This window comes from Tachypleus tridentatus, chromosome 4 (assembly GCF_004210375.1).
Source record: "Tachypleus tridentatus isolate NWPU-2018 chromosome 4, ASM421037v1, whole genome shotgun sequence".
Classification (NCBI taxonomy): Eukaryota; Metazoa; Arthropoda; class Merostomata; order Xiphosura; family Limulidae; genus Tachypleus; species Tachypleus tridentatus.
The window spans coordinates 50,074,564-50,092,017 of NC_134828.1; the positions used below are offsets into that span (position 1 = coordinate 50,074,564).

The following is a 17,454-nucleotide window of genomic DNA, read 5'->3' on the forward strand; positions in this document are numbered from 1 at the left end:
ATTACGGTATCTGAATGAGATGCTTGTATACAGTACTTAGATTGAATATGCATTGAAGTTGGTAGAGAAATTTGCAATTTAGAATTTGTCTAAGGCAATCGATTGGGGTATAAAAGACTGGAGTAAGCATTGTTAATGTTTAGATGGGTAAAGAGTGGAAACCCTGAATGTCAAAGAAATGCTGCAGAGTCAGTGGAGGTAAGTATTATAGGAAATACATTTCAGTTTAGGAAAATGTTAACGTATGCATTTTGAGTGATAAAACTTCACTTTTTCTTCATTTTCACAGACTGGAGAAGAGATATTTTGATATCTCTCTTAAATGCAAGGACCTTGTATATCTTGGACTAACAATAGTCTGTCAGAGATGTATGCTGTTCCATAAATTTGTGTTGCTTTTCTGCCCATTCTGATTAGTTTGGTTGGATTAATCTTTTCTTTCAACTTTACTTTGGTTCTCATCCTCATCTGCCAAGCAGTAACTTCTTTCTTTGGTCTGTTTACAGACTGTTTCATTGTTCTTTCAGATTGACTCAATCTCTTTTTCCATTCTTCCTTAGTTATGGGTTTCTCAATATAAATTGTGCAGTGTAGATGCAATTGCGTATGTCACTTTCATGTATGATTATGCTCTAATCTTTGAAAAAGGATCTTAAAACTAGAGATTACTTGAAAACAAGTTTCCACATAGTACATCACAAAAGGATATAAGAATAGTGAAATGAAAGAATGTAAATTGAATTGCTTTATGCTTGACAAAAGATACATTTTTTGTTATGTTTTAATACTTGTGAATGTTTAACTTCACAACTTATTACTAATATGAAATACATAACTTTTAACCTTGAAACTTAAAAAAACATTCCATAGGTTTCTTTATGTAATTATTTAGTTAATGCACATAAATGTAAAGTTCTTGTATTTATAAACTTAAGTTTAAAATAAGTAACTGTCATCAGTTTGGAAATAGATAACTTGTTTTATGAATTTTTTTAGCCAATCCAGGCCACAGCCACAGTAGTCATTCATCCTGGATCTATGTTTCTTCGAATTGGCCGTGCCTCAGATACTATACCCCAAGCAATACCTCATGTTATAGCACGTCGCCGGAAAACAGTTGGAGCAGTTGCACATGAAGATTCAACACTTATTCCAGCTGTAGATGTAGTGAGTTAACTTGCATGTATGATATGTAGACTCTTTAAGTATGACATTATTTTTATCACATTATTTACAGGGATTCAGTGATGACGAGAAACCCACTTGTTGAGAAATTTATATGCAAAAAACGGCTCGTTTGGGCTGAGAAAACACTTTACATAGAAGAGCGAACAACGTTCGACTTTCTTCGGTCATCGCCAGGTTCACAAAGAAAGAGGTAACTGACCGAAGCTGACCACATGTTTGAAAGGGTTGTGTAACTGTGTGTCTAAATGTAGAGGGCGGTATTAGATGTTTGAATATATAATTTATTATATTAATATAGGTATAAAGGCGTTCCTTTATATTGGTTTATTTTGGGTTTAAGTTGTTGTATAAGTAAGGCTTCTTTAATTTTACGTTTGTTTATGTTTGTTTCTTTATTTAATATTTGAGTGTTTTCTATGGTTATGTTGTGTTTATTTGACTTGCAGTGTTCGAAAACGTCACCTTCACACGTTTTCGAACACTTATATAAGCCTTACTTATACAACAACTTAAACCCAAAATAAACCAATATAAAGGAACGCCTTTATACCTATATTAATATAATAAATTATATATTCAAACATCTAATACCGCCTCTACATTTCGACACACAGTTACACAACCCTTTCAAACATGTGGTCAGCTTCCGTCAGTTACCTCTTTCTTTGTGAACCTGACGATGACCAAGAAAGTCAAACGTTGTTCGCTCTTCTATGTAAAGTGTTTTCTCAGCCCAAACGAGCCGTTTTTTGCATATAAATTTACAGGGATTGATAAGTGGTGAACAATTAATAAATTATTTTACTACTTTAAAAAGTACATCACTATTGATTCATATGTAATTCTCACTTTTAATGTGATTTTAGGATCCAGAGGCACAAAAAGTAATGGAAGAAACAAGAGTTAGTGTGACACGGGTGTTGTCATCATGCCTAACATCTGAAGGTCAACATCGACATCCTGTATCTTCAGAAAAGGTTTTAATTTGTGAATTTTGTATGCTTGTTTCTGCATTTAAAAATGAAAAGGCACATCAGTTTTAAAGCAAAAAAAATGTTTTCACTTTTATGTACAGTATATAAAATTATTGCAAAATAATAAAAATTTCAGACATTGTTCAACAGTTATTTGAAATCCATTATTAGGCAGGCAGTAGCCTGGGATGCAAGGGATTGCTTGCATTGTTTATCAGAATGGCATTTTAAATATCTCCTCAGAGGTCATCAGAACTTTACAATACTAAACAGTGTTTCCTTTTATAACAGAAAAATTAGAATTTTTTCAAAAAGCTTAAGTATGGGGTGAAACCAAAATTACAATCCAGTAATAGATAAACAATAAATATTGCAGTTGGAACCTCATTGTATTTAGAACTTAGTTATAAATACAACCTTTCTGTGTCTATTGAAACACTGCATTCTAAAAACAAACAAGTGAAGGAAATTTTTTTTGAAAAGGGAAGTAAATGTAGGGATGGCTAATATCAATCCTTCAAGAAAAATCCAAACAAAATAGTAAGGATTGCATTTCTATCATTCCTACAAAATAGTGTAAGCAAGAATTAATATAGAGTAATATATATAAATATATATAACCATTCAATCACAGTTTAGTTGAATTTACCCTATTTTTGTGTATTAATATTTCTATACTTATGAAATGTCATATTTTCATGTGCAAATTTGAAAAATTTATTTTCAGGGCTGAAAGAGAAACATTATTGTAAATTTGTCAAAAAAATATAGTGTATTGTCTGGTTCATTTGAAGTTCACACTGTTTTTCTTATTTCAGAAACTAAATTACATACTGATTTTTATCACCATGGATAAAATTGATATCCATGTAATTTTCTTGTAAGAATTAAAGCTTCTTCACAGTGTGGTGATAACAGTTTGTAATATCAATCATCCATTTAATGATGGCACAGCTAATGACCACACAGCACAGCATTCGTTTAGGAGATTTCATTCTAGTGACACAAGCTTTGAAAATGAGCCTTAGAGCTGCCATCAGACAACCATTAATGAGAAAAAATGAAGGCATTAGTTGAATCAGATACCTGCCAAACCATGATAGAACTGGCCGACAAACAATACTCATTAAACGACATTATACTGACATCTTTAAGCAATTGGTAAGGAGAAAAAGTTTGATAAATGGGTATCTCATGAATTAACTGAAAAACCATCAAATGAGACAAGTTGAAATTTGTTTCTCACTTTCTACTTGCAACAAAAACAACCCATTTCTCCATAGAATTGTCACCAAAACTAGTCCTTCATCCTAAAATGCTAGGTGGTCATCAGCATGTGTGATCTATCATTAATTCTTAATTCAATGAGAAACAATCATATGAGAGAAATATTGTTAAGAACTCAAAATTATGCATCAAAAGCTGTTATGAAAACTTCCAGCAATAGTCAATCACTGTGGTCTCGTACTATTTCATGACAATGCTTGACCTTGTGTGTTACACGTAACTGTCCAGAAGCAAACCAAACTTCATAATGAAACTTCACTTCCTCTGCCATATTCACCAGATCTTTCTCCTACAGATTATCATTTTTTAAACATTTGAACATTTTTATTAAAGGAAAAAAGTTTGAAAACCAAAGGACAATTTAAAATGCCTTTGAAGATTTTATTGTATCAAAGGGCATCCAGTTCTTTAAAGATGGGATTTATAAACCTACAACTTGCTGGTAGAAGTGTGTTTAATCTAAAGGAGCTTATATCAATTAAATAAATTGAACAACAAAGAGAAGTACTTGTTTCATATTTTCATTTCAAAATTCAACAGTTCATATGCAACAGCCTGATACCACAGTGTGTGCCTGTGCTGTTATGTAGGGATGATGGAAATGCTATCTTGTTATATTGTTTGTATTGTTTTTGAAGGATTAATATGACCCATCTGTACATTTACTTCTTTATTGAAAAGTTTTTCTTTATTTATGTGTATAGAGTAGACAAATTGTATTAGTTTAAATATCAAAGTTAAGAATAAAGTCATATGAAAAATATACATGACTAATTTACCATTTGATTAGAAGTGGTATTGCCAAATTTTTATAATTATCCAAATTTGACAGCACCCTTTCTTCGTATGCAGTAAATTGTTTGCTTATGTTTTTCTTGTTAAATTTCTTAAACCTTTTGCAATGGGCTTGTATAATATATACAAATTTGTATGCACATTTGTACATATTAAGTATTTATACTATAACTTTTGATGAAATTTGGTATACTTTTAGTAAAGATTGCAGGTTTTTTTGTACACACAAAACCAGATTTTTGAATGAAGTATTTTTCCTGAAGATTTGTTTGTGAAAATATTGAGTCTGGTTTGTTACTAGTCTAAGTGTGAAGTGATTTCATGTTGTGAGTAAAAAAAACAAAGTATTCTTTGTCACAAAAATCTCAAATATTAGTTGTGTAATCCCTAAAACTTCCTAAATACATTTCAGATGTTTGTTTTTAGTAAGACTTTATATGTTATCTGTTAATTTCTCTACCCTAACTATGCACAGCCTATCAATTTGACATACCTCATAACCATCATAAAAAAATTAGGAAGTGAATATAAGTTATGCTTTTTTCATGCTAGAATGGCTATAAGCTATAACACAATAATACAAATGTTTAGTCTAAGTTGCTTAAGTCTCATAAAATTATATATTTATTATTTTTTATTATATTAACCTTCCAATTGCACCTGATGAATATTATATAATTTACATTGATGCAGTGCTTGTTTATTCATGTTACCTTATCCATTAATATAAAACTGACCTTTACTCTTTACAATGTGACTCTGTCTTGGCTGTGTTTCAGTGGACTAGTATTTTGTAAGATACAGTCACATTTCTATTATTATACATATGTATATACATTATTGCTATTTAGAAATAGGTTATTAAATTTAATATATGGAACAGTAAATAAAGAATAAAGCAAACAAGTATTCCTGCTAACTACGACCTTTGGACCCAGTTGCTGCTTGATGTAGGCCACTAAGCCTTTTAAATTTTCACATGTGGATGATATAAAACAAAATATTTCTTTAGTGTTAGTATATATAGTTGAAAACCAAAAAGTCATAAATTACCTTATTGATACCTTAGAACTCTGCTATAATTTATTAAGCTTGGTACCTAAACTGAATTTAGGTCTAAAAAAATATTATGTTTCAAACAGATGAAAGAAATAACCTGTCTCTTTGAAATCTTGGTTCAAAAGAATATTACAGTCTTTTAACAGATTAAAATAGCTGAGAAAACCACTAGGGAGCATTTAAATCTGTTGATTGGTTATTTTTGTATGATATATTGAAGTGAGTGTGTGTAAAGGACTGTTACTAAGAACTGGAAAGAGATGAATGGAGCCACTATATTTGATTCAGTACATAAGCCATATGTAAAAAGATATGAAGTTCTTATTTTGTATTCCAACTTGTCACTTGGTAATTTGAGCTCTTAATTTGTACAAAACTATAAATTTAGTATTTTGACATCACAAACGTCTAATTTTAAACAGTACTGCATCCAACATATCAAGTAACTCACAAGAAAGAATCAGTATTTTGACTGCTCTTTTAATATTTACTTTTAAACTAAGAAGTTAAATAATGTATAATATGACAATTTGAATTGTAATCTACAGTTTGATATCACACTTTACGTATATTCATAAAATAGTAATTCATAACATTTTATTTGCAAGTTAACAAAGGAGATGACATGGCCTTTGGTCATTGACTTATTATAAAAGGGTTGAACACTAGATTTATTCAAAGAGCTGAAAACTTTTAAATGTTTGTTGGAAATAATAACATAAAGATGGGTGTATAAATAAAAAATTATTTACTTTAATGTTACTTTTGTGGACAGAATATTTTGGACAGTTACATTTACATTTTGTTCAGAAGTCATGTGGATTTGTTGGGATCAAAGTCTGCATTAATAACATTTTTCAAAGTTTTGTTCAAAATGTAACTAAATAACTTTATCAGAAATTTATATCCAAAGTGTAGTATTATATAAATTTAAATTTCCTAATGTTATAGGAAATACTTAAATAAATTCTCAACTTCTACTTCCATGTATCAGGTAACTTGTTTGTTATTTCCATTCATATTTCCCCTCAGTGTGTATGTGGTGAGGAGACTTTCCAGGGAAGGTTCACTTCTTTCAGTTTACCTCCTCTGGGATCTAATCATCTACCCACGTGCTTGCCGTGCTTGGTGACCTATGAAGGGGAGGAAAGGATCCTGGTTGTTGAGGGGTCCAACCCTAACACATCACTTTGGCCTTGAATACCTGTAGATGGACGACTTTGGAGTGGCCCCCCTTAGAGTCTGGGTGGTCCACTTGGGCTAGGGTATACCACGTACCAGTGTTGGATGTTCTCAACAGGTGTTGTGGACATTGTATCTGATGCTGGTGTTTGGGTATAGTGCTCACAAAACCCTGGTGTTGCTGCTGTGTCCTTGTTTGGCATTGTAGTGCATCCCCTCATAGAGCTTCATGGTGAGGTGGGATCACTCAGTGTCGATTCATTCTTTTTTTTATTATGCATCCCCTGAATAAAAACTTAAATAAAATAGTGAAAAAACAGTCCACAAGTAAATGACCACGTCTTGAAGATTGTGAGCAGAAATCCTCAACATCTGTCACACCTGATCTCATTTTCTTATACTACATTCTCTTTCAAACAAACTTTTAGGGCAAAAGTCTCCCTTTTTTACTCAGAAGGGACTAGAAGGACTTGCTGGCTCTCCAAAGTTAGTCAAAAAAGCTTTGATCTGGTGACATATTGGTGGAAACATCCCCATATAAACACAATGAACTCCTCTTACATTCAAAGGCAATTGGGCATATACCCATTGAGGTTATGTCCCATGCTACTTTGAATTCATCATGAGGAGTTATTGTTGAAAGGGATTTGAAGAACAATCCCGGGTCAAAGATTCTCGCTGGTTTCTCCACTCAAGGAGTTTTTGCAGTGGGATGTATCTCCACTTGCAAAGATGGAATTAGGATGCTGACCATTGTCCTCATTTTCAAATTTACATCACCATGTCTACCTGCCACCAAAAAGGAATGTTATCTTAATTGCAAGGTATGGCCATACATTTCAAACCCTCTCAGATGTTTCCAGTATCAGCAGTTCGGTCACTTGAAAACATCATGTCATGGTTCCTTGATGCGTGCTCGTTGTGGTGGCAAAGACCACAATACCTATGAGTATGAAATGGATCCTCATTGCATTAATTGCAGTGGCTCTCACCCATTCTACTTTTGTTCTTGCTCTAAGTGGTTGGAAGAAAAAGAGATGCAGTATTTGAAGACAATTCAAAACATTATTGCCCACCACTTCTTCTCTAACGTATGCTGCTGCATTTTGTTCCACTACTGGGATGGGAGTGCAAACTGATCTCTCTGTGACTCCAAAATAATTGTTCTCAAACTATATGAAGTCCTTTGACCTCCATGGCTAAAAAGGTTGATGAATCAACGTCAACACCCATCTCTGTCCCTAACATTCATTCCAGCAAACACCAAGATCCACTTCCTTTGGCTCTGAATACAGGCATTTTCTTGAGTACATCTTCTCCCACCCAAGATGCAAAATGCATTCATTTATGCCCTCAGTTGCTTTAATCCTTTTTCAATGACAAAGATCTACCCAATTGAACCAGGACAATATCCATGGAGATCGACAGACCTCCCTTGATTACAGAAAATAAAGAAAAAAGATGTAGTCAAAAATATAAGGGTTCTCCACCCAATTTGCCTACATATAAATAAAAATGACTACCTTGATACAATAGAATTGTCAAGGTTTAAATTCTACTCTAGATGATATCAAAGCACTAATTGCTTCCTACCATCCTGTATGTCTTTCCTTACAGGAAACATTTCTTAAACCTGCTGATACAGTCATCTTTCAGCAGTTTTCTTTGTACAGAAATGGCAGGCTGTGTGATGGACAAGTTCGTGGAGGGGTGGCACTATTGGTTGATCAAAATGTGCCCACCCTGTCTTTGACACACCCTTGGAAGCTCTAGCCATCTGTGTTTCCTATGGTCGTAACATCACTGTTTGTTTTCTCTACCTGTTTCCTGAAGACTGTAATCAATCAGACTTTGATGCTCCAGCTGAACAGTTGCCATCTCCCTTTTTAATCCTGGGAGACTTTAATGGACATAATCCCCACTGGAGAGGTACTGTTATTGATGGGAGGGTTTGCTCCGTAGAGTGAATACTCTCTGATTACAACCTGTCTCTATTCAATACTGGTTCTTATACTAATTTTCATGCACCTAGTCAGTCCTTTACTGCTATTGATCTCTCAATTTGCTCCCCTTCATTATTCTCGCATTTTTCATAGAGGGTTAACAATAATCCATGAGGCAGTGATCATTTTCTTATAATCCTGAGAGAGACTGGCCGTGGTCGATGCCACCTGACGTACATGCCCAGGAGGAAGCTGTATCAAGCCAAGTGGTCCTCTTTCATTACCCTTGCATAACTTGATCCTGCTATCATCTGTAAGCCGTAAATAGATGTCTGTGTGGCAGTAGTGACTTACTCTATTATACAGGCAACTGCTCAATGTATTCCTAAAACCTCAACATGTTTTCCATGATATCCTCACCTGTGGTAGAATTCTTTCTGCCACATGGCACAGAGGGCTCAAAAACGGGCCTGGGATACTTTTCGTGGGCACTCCACACTCTCAAACTGCATTGCTTTCCAGCAGGCCCGTGCACGTGCTTGATGGGTAAGACATCAAAGCCAGAAGGAATCTTGGGTTAAGTTCACAACCAGCATATCTTATACCACCAGTTCCAAAGTAATATGGGATAAGATTTGAAAGATCAGTGGGCAATATAATTCTGTCCCCCTCTTGATCTTGCTTTCTGATGGCTAGGAAGTAGCTGATACCCTGGAGCATTGCCAATACTCTAGGTGAAAGTTTTTGCTGGGTATTTAGCACTTCTGCTTCATCCTCCACCTTCTTAGTCATCAAGACACATGCTGAGCAATCACCTCTTTCCTTTCGAGTTGATTGTCTCCATGACTATAATTGCTCCTTTACACTGGTAGATCTCAAACAGGTTGTTCACTGGTCTGGCAGTACATCAGTTGGACCTGATAATGTATGCTACAAGATGCTACACCAACTGTCTCCTGTTTCTCTTGTTTTTAACCAGATCTGGCAAGAGAATGTTTTTCCTGATGCCTGGCACCTAGCTATTGTCCTACCTTTCTCTAAGCCTGGGAAGGATCCCAAAATTCCTTCAAACTACCATCCAATTTTTTTGATGAGCTGTCTCTGTATGATTTTAGAGAAAATGGTTAATTCTCATCTTATTTGGTTCCTCAAATCAAATAACCTTTTCTCGCCCACTCATTGTGGGCTCTGATGACAGCACTCCTCCATGGACCACCTGCTTCAACTTGGAACGTCAATCAGAGAAGCCTTTCTCAAACGACAACATCTTGTATCAATATTCTTTGACATTGAGAAGGCTTATGATACATCATGGAAGTATGGCATTTGCAAGAACTCCAATATATGGGTTACTTAGCTTTTGCACATTTTTATCAAAAGTTTTTAATGGATTGGAGATTCCAAGTTCGTGTGGGTTCGACACTTTCCAGTTCTTTTCTGCAGGAACTTGGAGTCCCTCAGGGCTGTGTTCTGAGTGTCACACTTTTCAGTATAAAAATTAATGCCATCACTGAACAACTCCCTCTCACTGTTGCAAACAGGCTCTATGTCGACGACTGACATGAGATGTGAAACATGAGGTATATTGAGTGGCAGCTATAGACTGCCCTCAGTCGTTTACTGAAGTGGACCACTGCAAACAGTTTTAACTTCTCTCTCTCTAAAACCATTTGCATGCAATTTTACCACCAACGGAGTATTCACCCTGATCCTCAACTCGGTATTGGTGAAGTTGTACTATCTGTGGTTCCTGAGACAAAGTTTTTTGGGGCTTATCTTTGGCCATAAGCTGATCCATATGCCACACATCAAGCAGCTGTGAGTCAAATGTACCAGAGCACTGAACATTCTTCATGTTCTTTCTTCCACCACTTCAGGAGGGGATTGATGTTATATGTTAAAGATATATCATGTTCTTATTCAATCAAAACTGGACTATGAGTCACTTGTCTATGGCTCTGCCAGGACCTTGGTCTTGAAGATGCTGGACTCCATTCATCATATAGGATTTTGGCTCTACATCGGGCTTTCCACACTTCCCCAATCCATAGCTTTTACACAGTTTCATGAATCTCCTCTACCTGCTTTGAAACTTTTATTTTTACCATAGCATCCCACCTGGGGTTGTATTCTCATTCTTCAGTGGGCAATGTTTTTTTTAGAACAGACAGTCTGCTCTTATTCTTTTTGGCCTTTGTATCTAGGTGCAGTTGGATGAATTGGGTCTGTTCTTGGATAACATTGCTGTATCCACTGGTCATTCCATCCCGCCATGGCTTATTACAATCCCCAAATGTGACCTTTCTTTAAGTCAACTGAGAAAAGCAAATACTTCCAATTGGAAGTACAATCTTTTTTTTTTTTTTTGCTGAACATCTTTCTTTTGTCTGGGACTGATTCACAAATGTGTTGTCTGTGTGAAACTCAGGTCACAATAAGCTACATTTTATTGTCTTGCCCTCGTTGAGAATCATAACGTTAGTCAGTGTCATTAGTGATGGTGACACTGTTCGCTTTACAAATGTTTCTAGTTTTTTTAAAGACCATTAATCATTTTATTGCTATTTAAGTTTTTAATTTATAAATTAGACCTTTTATAATGTGATTCCTTTTTAAGAATTAAAGTAAAACTAGTTTGATTTGAAATTAGAAAAGACCAAATTCAGGTGACTAATGCTGATGTTTGAACTTACTCGTTAGTCATCATAGCGAGTTATGATAATTAAAATTATGCTACAGAAAGTCCTTTACAACTTGTATTACTGTTGTTTTTCTCTTACTGCTGTAAACGAGATATAAAAATTGGATTTAATGCTATTTATGTTTTTAATTCAAAAATTAAACATTGTTTTGTTTTAACTTGATTCCTTTTTACAAATGTTAATAAGTTTTCTTTAATTTTAGCTTTTTACCAGATTTTTGGCACAGATTGCCCAGTTGCTTTGCACCATAAAATGCCAAACCAATCAACCAATCCATCTGTATTTCAGATTCTGAATTTTATTACAAATTACAAACTTATAGGTATTGTGGAGACATAAGCTAATTTGACAGTTTCCAATGATCTTGATCAGGGGTTGGGAAACTATAGTCCGTGGTCTCATTTCATGTGGCCCCTATGACTTCACTGAATATTCAAATGACATGTTAAAAGAGAAATACAAAATGGAAAACTTGATTGACTTTTATAAATGCCTTCCAGATGAAGGATATACTTCTTTAAAATTCTTTGCTCGGGGATGGGTTTCAGCATTTGGCACAAGCTATTTATGTGAAAAAACTTTTTCAAAGATGAAGTATATTAAATCTGTTTATAGGTCAGTGTTAACTGATTGCCACTTGCAGTCAATTTTGATTACAGGAACCACAAAATGTGAACCACAATTTGACAATATTTTGTCCCAAAAAATAGAATTTCATAGTTCTCATTGATCAATAGTATATGGAAGTTTATGTAGGTATATACTCCTATAATGAAAAACATTAAAGTAATTTAAAAAAAAAAAAGCAAGCTGTTTCCATAACCTTGTATGATAATGGTTTCATTTTGTATTCGCCTTGGCTTGCAAGACATAAAAACATTTCTTATCTGACCTAACTACATAAAAGTTTGTTGAACCCAGATCTTGATTTATAGAAATTGGAAAGTGAAACTCGTGTAACATTTGTAATGTCATGCAGTGTCTGTCTGACATTTGTTATTTCAAGTTTTGTAACCAATATAAAGAGAAGATTTTCATTTACTCAATTATGTATTGTTCTAATGACAGCATTTGAATTATTAAGCCTGAAGATTCAAAGTTCTTCTTGCCAAGTTAACCTTGAACATTGTAAGGGACTTATTATTTTTGCTCTCTTATAACTTAGTAAAGTTAAATTATACTGTTTGGAGAATATTCTTTGTGTATATTATTATTTTGAATTCTAACTTGAATGTTTAAATAAGTGAAAATTCAGTAAAGGATTAGTAATAATCATAACGATAATATAGTTTATCTCTTATCAAGGCCTCAAGTGCAAAAATGTACAAGACCTATTTGAAAAATACTAAATTCTTTTTGTGTGAATGTAGTTAAAAAAAAGAATGATTATTATAAAAGTAACTAAAGTGTAAAAATTGTAAAGTTTTAGGTTAGATTAAACAAAATATATAGATTGAAAAAATTAAATGAAAACATTTCTCATTGTGATATGTATGCAACACTTGTGTGTGTTACATGATATATTTACCATAACTTGAATTGTTTGTTCGTCAGTTAATTTGTATATTTATTCAGTTTTGGTTGTCAGACATGGTTCAAAGAGCAACAAAACAAACTGAAATTAAAACATATGTAAACTGTTATAAGTCTGAGAAAGTTTAGGCAAAAAAGAAATGAAATTTTTTGTTTTAGTTGGCAGATATTGTAGAAAGAAAAAAGGGATAATGCAGATTTATTTTAAATTTTTGTGTAATGTGTACAAGATCAGTCAGATTAACAGAGTTCAGATAGAGTTAAGATAGAGAAAATAAAAGAATATAAAGTGTTACTAGAAACAACCTTTGTTATTCACTTACGAGATTCTAGAGTTTGTATAAATGAATCATAAAACTTTAAGATGAATTATTTATTTAAGTATTTTTATATTAACATGTAAATCAAATTGCACTCAAACTAGTCAGTACGAGTAAGACTGTGTAAATTGAATTCAGAAACATATCTTTTGTAGTAACACTTATTTTAAATTCTGATTTCTGTTAGTATACAACATACTTGTAATATTTATTATAAGTTTAACATTTTGTAATGATACATTTCAAATGTATAAGTAACTGTAAATTATAAAAATTCAGTTTGCATAAAATTTGAAAATTTTTTTGAGATTACCACAGTGTTAACTGATAAGGTTAAATTTCTAATCACAAAATAATGATAGAAAATATTAGATTTTCAAATTAATCCTATATTGTTTTATTTATAAATACAGATTCAAGAATACAACCAGGGTGTAAAACCAAAAATATTGGCAGGAAGTTGTGATTTACACTGGACAAAAGTTGATCCAAACCAAGAGTTTGTGATTGGAGAAGAAGTAAGTTTGGTAGTACAGTATGTAGTTTTGTAATAATGTGAGTATTAAGCAAAGATAAAATTTTAATAGTTTTTATTTTCATTTGATGCTTCTTCATAGGACTTTGCAGTTTGTAAAAAGGCTTGCTAAAATCCAGAATAACTCATTATAAATTTTTTTTTTGTTACAATGTTTCATTTTGAGAAACCACAGGAAATAACATTATTAGTCTGCTTCTTTTTAGTATATATGCAGAGATGCCAACAATTACAAATACAGAGAAATATTACGACTTGTTGAAACTCCCAAATTATTATATAGGCCTATACAATAAAGTGATAAATTGTTCCCCCAGGGCTTGAAAGGGATGAAAAGAAAATTTCTAGTAAGATACAAATAAATTTTGATAATAAATAAAAGATATAGTCCAAATGGCTACTTGCAATAATCATGTTTGTGCTTGAAATAATAAAAAATATTTGTATCTCCAATGTTTATTAATTGTTTGAGTGTGGTGCTTCTCCATACTGGGTACGTGGGTGAATCCATGGTTATGTCATAGTGCTTGTCAACCAATCAGCGCTCGCGTAGATGGGTATTTCTCGTTTTCTAAGGGGCATAGTAACACCAATGCGATCGTTTACAAGATTGAAAAATAGAGGCCTTGTTCACCAGATTGTCTTGTTTTTGGCAAATCTAAAAGGACTAAAACTGTGAAAGGGCTCTGTCTACAATCATTACGCTCAGTCATTTGAAATAGTTGGTATCTTTATATATGTATATATATGTGTGTGTGTGTATCTTTTAAACATTGTTATTGTTATAGCTACACCTGTTATTGAAAAAATACATTTTAACTTACCATAGGGATCCAGTACTTTTAAATTTCAGGTAGTCTGCAGTGCATAAAGTGTGTGCCCCCTTATGACTCAGTGGTAAGTCTGAGTGTTTACCATATTAAAAACTGACTTTTGATACTCATAGTGGGCATAGTTTGCAATAGTTGCTATTTGTATAACTTTGCACTTAACAACAACAACAAACAAACATAACATATGTGTTGGTTTTACATTGTACTGAGACTGATATATAATTAGCTTGAATTAAGTCTAGAGAAACTTGTTTTAGCTAAAAATATGTTATACTTTTAGGAGAACATTTTGCTTGAAGTTGTCTTTCTTTATCTGAGTAAATTTTATGTACTGTTCCCTAAATGGAAAGTATGTTTTATCTTATAAGAATTTGTTGAGAGATTTATTTATTGGTCACTGATTACTATATGAACATGGGGTGTTTTTATAATTAAAATTGTTGTATCATTTTGGTATTTATAGTTTAAAATGTTTTATTGCGTTTGGCATGACATGTTTTATTTATTGGGATGTTTTTTTTTCAACGTAATTTCTAAATAAAAACTTGACCTCTGACAACATTCACATTATGGGAATTGAACTGCTTACAAAATATTATCATCCAAAAATAAATAATTTTAATATCAAAGTATAAACCATCATTATAAATTATCTTACTGTAATATGACAACCCATTTATGTTAAGAATATAAAGGAAGTGCACAGCAAAAGCAAAGAAAGCTTAACTGAGCAACAGTTTATTGTAAATCATTCTCAGGATACTTATTAAAATGGCTTTCTTTACATGTGGCTGTTTTTCTTTCTCACATCTGTTTAGTCTGTAAGAGAAAGTTACAAAAAAAAGCTATACAAATCATTAACAAAGTTTTTAACCTGCTCTAACAGTAGATTGCTGATGGTGATTGTTACATAATTATAAACATGTATATAAGTGTTGTTTTAAATCTGTGATAGTAGTATTCTACTTATATAATTTTTATTGACTTTGTTAAACCTGCTTCGTTAGTATAGTTTGTAATATGTTGAATTTGCTATAACAGTAAACTACTTATGATGACCAGTGATATGATGCCATAATTGCTGTAATGCTAAACTGTTGATAATCAGTGAACCCATGGATTTTGGACCCTCTTTTACAGGGCTGCTATAATGCATATTTAATGCTTTAAATACTATTTTGCACTTTTTCAGTTTTATGACCATTGCCACTATAATGACAATTTCATTTCTTTAATCACATTATAAACAGTAATTGGTAGGCCTACTTCGTGGTCTGCATTTGGAGAGTCTTTACTAAGGTATTTGTGAAATGCTGAGATTCCTTAAGGGGTTGGGTGAAAAGTTTGACCTTTGTGCATACCTTGGAGCCAAGATGATTCATTTGTCACCATTTGAGGAGAGGTTTCTGGATATCCCTAGGTTCCTTAAGGAGCAATGTAAAAAAACTTTATTTTGTGCAGACCTCTCAAGACAACTCATTTGGTAAACTATTAATGATTAATGATGTCATAAAAACTTGCTGTAACAGTAAACTACTTATGGTCAGTAACATCATACAGATTTACTGTAACTGTAAACATTTGAGAAGTAAAGAAGAGAACAAATTATTAATTTTTAGAATAAGTCATTTTATGCCAGTTTTGCTTCAAAAATTCTAACTTAAGAATTCACCTTAAGAATGTTTAAATATATAATGTGAAAACTGAAGCAAAAGAATTATTAAAAACTTTCTTAGGTAATATGAAACTGAAGTAACAAGAAAGAGCTCTTTCATTTTGTATGTATATATGTTTTTATATATATATTTGTCTTTGTATTGCTTTCCCCAGGTTTTATACTTGAACCCTTCAGAGAAGTTTAATGTACACTGGCCAATTAGACGAGGACGCTTTAATTTACATTCAGGTGTTGGAGGAACTCTAACTAGTATTCTTAGTGATCTTGAAGTAATTTGGGGAAGCTGTATTCAACAGTACTTGGATATACCCTTGAAAGATTTAAAAGTAAGACATAATTCCAAATTATGAGCTTAAATGCTGGTGAAATAAAGTTTCTTTATCTGAGGAAGTCAGCAATAAAGCAAATTACAACAAATGAAAGTTATTGTTTGAAAAGAATAAGGCAATACATTTTTGAAAATGTAAAAAATTGAAATAAAAACAATTTTATTCTTTTGTTTTTATTATTTTGTATTTTTAAACATTGTCTCATCAAGTTTATGATCCAGTGTATAAGATCATGTAAATTGTAAGTTTGATCTTCTAAAAACCCAAAGGTGGTTTAATTATAAATAATCATTGCATGTTTTATAATTGGAGTTAATCCCATATGTCACTTGTTAAGGAGTCCTAAGTGTTTGGGTGCAATTTATCCAGAAGTTTGACATTTATAAATAGCTATATACATACAGACTTTTGCCAAATAATAGTTTAGATATGTATAAAGGGATATAATCTCCAGGTAGAAAGCTGCAGATCTCCCTTTCTTTATGGTCAGAAAGTGTGATGTTATTCAGTAAACATAAGTAATATGAGAAAATCATTTGTTAAAGAGAGAGAATATGAACTTCACAAGGTTTATCAATAAATGATTGTTTTTGCTCTAATACGAATGTACACATTTTCAATCTAAATAGTTAAAAATACTCTAAAGGACTATTAAGTATTATAAAATAAAAAATTTGCAACAAAATTGAAGGTAAAGCAAAACGACATAGTTATTATTTTGTGTGTGTGAAATAAGTTTGAATGAAATTAAGGTTGAGTCTGAATTCAGTATACTATGGGTGAATAATTTTGTTACAAAAATTAGTAAAATATTTTCAAATGAGAAATTGAAAATACTAAAGATACCAGTTGATTGTATGAATAAACAACATTTTTCAGCATTGTACAAAGTCCCAATTCTTTATAGCATATTGCTTTGAGAAATTTTAAGAGACAGTATATGTATTGTAATTTTTTTTTGTTTTATTTTTATTTACTTTCTAGCACTATGGAGCAGTACTGGTTGTTCCTGATATTTATGATCGCCATCATGTTAAAGAGACTGTTAATCTACTGCTGAATAGACTTTGCTTTTCTCGTTGCTTCATACATTTGG

General features: G+C 32.6%; 1 protein-coding gene across 36 annotated transcripts in view; it reads left to right on the forward strand.

The window, feature by feature from the left end:
• The window catches only part of Arp8 (Actin-related protein 8), a 67,400-nt gene that overhangs the window by 19,832 nt on the left and 30,114 nt on the right, over positions 1-17,454 (forward strand). For all 36 annotated transcript variants that reach the window (XM_076498396.1, XM_076498397.1, XM_076498400.1 and 33 more), the window contains 5 exons: positions 997-1,167; positions 2,055-2,165; positions 13,397-13,501; positions 16,182-16,355; positions 17,343-17,453. In XM_076498396.1, coding sequence (XP_076354511.1) covers positions 997-1,167; positions 2,055-2,165; positions 13,397-13,501; positions 16,182-16,355; positions 17,343-17,453 — 672 coding nt within the window. The remainder of the gene's footprint in view (positions 1-996; positions 1,168-2,054; positions 2,166-13,396; positions 13,502-16,181; positions 16,356-17,342; position 17,454) is intronic.